The 5873-nt window shown below is 41.1% G+C and overlaps 1 protein-coding gene across 1 annotated transcript; it reads left to right on the top strand.

Moving 5' to 3' along the window:
- Positions 1-1624: 1624 nt before the first annotated feature.
- Positions 1625-2799, top strand: ier3 (immediate early response 3). The gene has a single exon (XM_080894753.1). The coding sequence runs from the start codon at positions 1733-1735 to the stop codon at positions 2318-2320; it is 588 nt and encodes a 195-aa protein (XP_080750879.1). The 5' UTR covers positions 1625-1732; the 3' UTR covers positions 2321-2799.
- Positions 2800-5873: the final 3074 nt, after the last annotated feature.

The following is a 5873-nucleotide window of genomic DNA, read 5'->3' on the forward strand; positions in this document are numbered from 1 at the left end:
CTGATTTGCCTGCAGTAGTCTGCTGGAAACCAAGGCCTATGTTAAGACACCGACATAAGCTTGGAGTGTCTGCACAAGCACAAGGCTATCGTGGACGTTTGACTTGGCCTAAAAAAGCCCGTGTGCACTCCCACCAGCCGGCCAGTTTGGGGAGTGCACAACGCTGTGTAACTAGTGTGCAGAGAGAGAAAAAAAGCATGCTGGCCTTTGTATTTCACGTTTGTGTACTCCGTCCTGTGCTGGCAGACTCTTTGGCTACATATTTGTATTTGTTTGTATTGATTTTTGTTCATGTGAACTGCATGCTGGGCATAGCATTACGCAAAGCAACAGACAAGGATTTTTGCTCATACTGGTGATTGTTATGTGTGAATACAGTGATCACAAACTGGAGTTCGTGGCCTGTCTCTGGTTTTCCTTTCTGTCACATTCAACTTTCACTTGAATTTAAATTTAAGCTGGAACTAAACAGAACAAAAGGCCAAAATCTTTGTTATTTGTTGTTATTTGTTCACTTTGAGTTTGTATGAATCCTTGTTCTTCTGCATGCAAATAAGCTGCCACAGCAAAGTTACTGTAGTCAGCCTCACTGTTTCCAGGTCAGCATTTGGAGAAGTCATTTAGCTGTAACACTGTAATTTGGGAATTGGAGGATTTCCTAAGGGAAAAAAAAGAACTGTCTGACTGAACGTGAATCATTTTTATTTTTATTTCAAAGTATAGGTTAGAGAAGTGGCATTTACGTTTACGTAAATTACAGTTTACTTTTAATCACAGCAGGATATGTTTTCACTCTTTGGCATGAAATGTGTGTGTGTCACTCAAGGTGTGGGAAGGAAGTTGCATTTGTTTTTCCCCCTTAATCTGCCCCCCCCCCCTCCCCCTTTTTTTTCATAATCTACATGGCACACATTTAAATAGTATTTTTCACATTTTCACATTCAGCCATTCATTCCCCTTTCTCAGGTTCGAGTTTGAGTGCTCAATAACAATAACATCCTCATGTTTATTTGAAGGAAGTTTCCACTAACATAACTGTTGCATGTTGCTGACAACATACTGTAGAGCGTAAAGTGTTTAGAGTAAACTGAAACCTTGGGGCTCTCCCCAAAGATTTCAGGATGTCATGTGAGTACCATGTGAAGGTTAATTTTTATAAAGTGTCCAACAACCAAAAATGTGTGACCTTGTTGATGAAAATATGGGATTTTTTTTTTTAATTCTGGGAGAAAAAAAACCTTTTTATTTTATATCTAACAACAATATATGACAGTTTAGTGGTCTATCATTAAACCAATATTTTAAAAATCCGCAAATTAAATGATCATTTATATTTAGCATTATATTCATATTATAATTTTAAGTGATTTTAAATATAATTAAGATTAAATTCGCTCATTTGATTGGTTCAAATACTGAATAGTCTTTTAATGTGGGGAATGTAGAATGTAGTCATTCTACCAAGCCCTGATGATTCAGCTTCCATCCGCAGCCTGCCCGGTCAGAGCCTTGGCACATACGACATATAAAAAATTTTTAAAAGGTTTTTTTTCCTCACTTGTGCAATACAGGGAGTGGCTAACGATGTAGAAAGGCGTGGTTAAAGTGAACAACCTGCGTTTCGAATGTATAAATTCGAGGTCTTGGCGCCTGGAGTATATCTAACTTGCAGCAAACTACGAACAAGCGAAACAAACAAATCCTAGAGAAAGCGACCCAAGACTACGAGAAAATGTACGCACGGTCAAACAGCACGACTCTGACTGTTGAGCAGGAGAGATTCGCCTCATGCAGGATGACGAGCCGAAGCACGGAGCCGGAGGTTTTTACCTTTGAGCGGGTACCGGCTCAGGCAACCGCCGTGCGCTCCTACGTGCCCATCCGGCCGAAGAAGCGCTGCACCCGGGTCATGTACCCCGCTAAAGTCCGCATGCACCTTCCTCCTCCAGAGAAAAGCCAGGCCAAGCGCTGGCTGGTCATCCTGTGCCTTGTGGTGCTGTGGCAGATCTACACCGAAGATCCTTGCACAGAGACGGCGCTGGGAAACACGGAGAGCCCGATCGGCGACTACCAGGGTTTCTCCTTCCAGTCAGCGGAGGAGCAGGCTTGCCAGCTCTCAGACCTGTGCGCCAAACCCGAACTGATGTCAGCCACACCGAGCAGCTGTGAGGACGGCGGATCATCCAACGAGCAGATAATCCCGAAGCCCACCTGCTCCCAGCCCGGCCAAGAGACAGACACCAGCCGGTCCTTCGAGCAGAGCGCCGGGAAAAGCATGGTGGCACTGCTGGTCTACCACAGGCTGGGCAGCGACAACTAAAACTATCAGGACTGGTTTCACTGTAAACCGCCCCAGACAGGGCTACTGGGTCCTAACCCGAACCGAACAGGAGCTGATCCTGAGTAGTTTTTGGAGAAGAGCGGTGCGCCCTGCGCGGTGTAGCCGGGAAAGGAGCTCCATGCGCCGGCTAACAAGTCTCGCTCAAAGCCGAAGCAGGACTATTAGCAAGAAATGAGACAACACTCGAAAGAATCAAGGAACTGTGAATACTGACAAGAAACTGAAACTTGATTTTAAGAAAAACTTGAACTTTTCTCTAACGGCATTATAGGCCTGCTGGCAAAGTGAATGTTTTACATGTTTAATTTTGTCAAGGAAAACTGTCACTACTATAGGCCAATTATATGATACTGACACTGCTGTTGTTGTTATTGTTGTATATATGTTTTATTTAGTTATTTATTATATTATTTGCTATTTATTTAATAATAATTTTAATAAAAAAATGTCTAAAAGAAGTTCCTGTTTCCTGCCTTTTTACTGAAGCACACCAAATGCTGTTTATTGGGTATTTTTATTTCTCTAAACACATGTTGCATGTGTAGTTTACAAGATGAATATCTTACAGCCTGCACAGGATCATAGTCTGCAGATATGCATCATTTGCATAGTCCATTTCCGTCCATCGAGTTTGAAAACTACATCAAAGTCAGTCATTTTTCAAACCCTTTAAGGCTCTATCACATTGCATTTTATATATGAATAACAAACTCACGGGATGCAGTGCATTCAACCACTCAGTAGAAAATCTTCTTCTTTTTTAGTTCCAAGACAAATGCAGAAATATCGAGTCAACAGTGATCCAGATTCTGGGATAAGCGAAAGGGAAAAAGTAAAATCAGCACATATACACTTTAAAACACAAAGGCTGCTTTGGTTTTAACTTTATAGATGCTAAGACGCTAAGAGCGTCATTGCCTGAATTAGGAGACAAAGGACCATAAAGGAATTCTTTTCCCAGTATGGTGTGGAAGAACATGACTTGTAAGCACAGTGTGCTTACATTTGTAAGGCTTTCAACAGTATGGGTGCCACATTCATGTTCGTGTGTCTGCAGAACCAGATACAGTTAGAGCAAGACATGTTTATCATTCAGCAGCTGCATCTAAAATTCTGTTAATGGGCAGATACGTTAGAGACTAAAGGGTGTTTGAGATTTTAGATTCAGTCCAGAGTGATTTCTGCAGACTTTAAGGGGGAAAATAAAATCCTTTCCCCACTTTCCCTTTTTTTTCATGCTTTATCTCTCGAGCCTTCAGAAGGCTGCTGAGTCATGAGTGGTTCCAGCTTCGTGTTACATCACAGCAACAATGAGTCGTGTCTGAAAACCCTTCCCAGTACTTTGTTATTGTAATGATTAATATGCCGCTGCGCATTTCAGTTGCACACACAGTAGAGTGTTGAGATTATTCATTCTTATTGATGATATGCTTCAATAATGTTATACTTTATATGACTTCATGCTACTTCCGCCGGCTTAGGGCAACCATCGCCTGGAGGCACCCGGGGAAGATCTGTTGATGTTTGATATTGGAGGTTGCCATGTTGACACTGTAAGGCACAGGTAAAAATCGTAATATGACAAGTATGACAAGCACGGGGTGGAGGACCCTGAGAATCTGTAGGACACTGTAAGAATATTCCAGTTGTGAAACAAATGGCCTTTTTAAACAGTTGTGTGAAAATAAACCAGCACATTAACTCTGGAATTGTTAGATAGTTGTTCATGCCAGTTGATATAATGTAGGTACTAGATGTAATACAGATCTGATTTCTGGTTATAAATCTCAATCTGAAGAACTGTACATTTAATCACCATTTTGACTCAACAATATGTGAAAGAGTAGTTTTTCAGTTTTTCTGTGTATTAATATAAAATATATATTTATCTTCTTGTCCCATCACTCTCTCTTGTCCTTGTCCTTTTCTCATTTTCTTTTTTTTGGGCACATCTCTGTGTTAGCCATAGAAATACAGTTCCCAAATTCTATAAAGTTGTAAAGTGTGGAGATAATTATCTAACATATCTTTTGTTGCGTTGGTGGCATGTTTTGGGTCATTGCCATTCTGGAAGACCCAACTATCTTCAGTGTTCTGGCTGAGGAAAGGAGTTTCTCGTCCAAGGTTTTACAATACATAGCTTCGCCCATCACCCGAGGTAAAGTCCTCCTATACGCTTAGCAGATAAAAAGCCCCAATCATAATGTCTCCAACTCTGTGCTTGACTGTGGGGATGGTGTTCTTTGGGTCATAGTCATCATTTCTCTTCCTCCAAACACGGCAGGTAGAGCTGATGCCAAAATACTCAGTTTTGGTTTCATCTGACCACAGCACTGACTCAAAAATCTTCTCAAAATCATTTAGAGATTAAAAATTATGAAAGGCCTGTACCATGTTTAACCTATGTGGTCTAAAGAAGCAGAGAGCGTAGCATGTAAACTATGAAGTTGCTTCTTCTATCTCCAACAGATCAGTATTTTGCACAGCACCTGCTGCACCATCTGTGTTTTTACACGAGTTGAGAAAAGTCTGTTGCAAGACCGGATAAAAAACATCTACTGAAGAATTGTTATGGATGTACAGTAAAAACACTGCTTTCTCGAGCCAAGTCAACCAAACACATCACATATACAGTAGAGTTGCGAGGATGTTCAGTCACAGACGCAAAACAATGACTCACTTCGTGTTTAGTGTACGGCCTGATCTGGTTCAGGGTTGTTGGTCAAACGGAAAGCAAGCCGTGAAAGTCAAAGTGGATATTTCTGGAAAAGTGAGTTTTTATGTTCCAAGGGGTTTTGATCAGTAAGTTAGGTTTGCATAGTAGAATGGCATAACTTTGGTATAATAGTCCATGAACCTAGTGAATCTAATGAAGGTGAGCCTCAAACAGTAAATATTTTATTCTAACCCTTGAGCTCAGGTGGATGTTCATGCCTTTGCCTACCTTCAAGTGTAACATTTCATATGTCTTATTACAGACAGGAAACTGTAGGTGATTGAAAACTATAGACATTCTGCCACTGTCATGGTATATAGAGAGAGTTGATTTTCTGGTCAGTTTATGTTCCTACTTTCATCTCAAGCCATGGGTGTTAACCAAAAGAAAAAGAGGAGTGTAACTGAGTTTTCTCTGAAGGCTTTCTAGGCTCTCCTTTAGGGATGGGTGGGGAACTTAGCCATTCAGAGTCACTGCTCCTCTACATCAGAAGGAGAAAGCTGAGGTGATCTGACTACGATGTTTCCTGGATGTTTCACTATTACATCATGTGAGAAGACCTCTGGGACATGTTAGAGAAATTCCGTCTCTTGGCTGGGCCAAGAATCCGTCTGTGTCAACACAGAGAGGAGATCTACCTAGACTACTGTTGCTACTCCTGGAACCTGTAAAAGTGGATGAAATGAATGGAGAGATAATTAGTCTTTTTTAGTTTGTTTGCATTTAGAAACAGTAATGAGTGGACAGATCAACAAGCCACAATTCAGATTCAGATCCAGTATCCATAATCCTGATTGACCAGAATCCATGTGCTAG

Source organism: Rhamphochromis sp. 'chilingali', assembly GCF_963969265.1.
Source record: "Rhamphochromis sp. 'chilingali' genome assembly, chromosome: 10".
Classification (NCBI taxonomy): Eukaryota; Metazoa; Chordata; class Actinopteri; order Cichliformes; family Cichlidae; genus Rhamphochromis; species Rhamphochromis sp. 'chilingali'.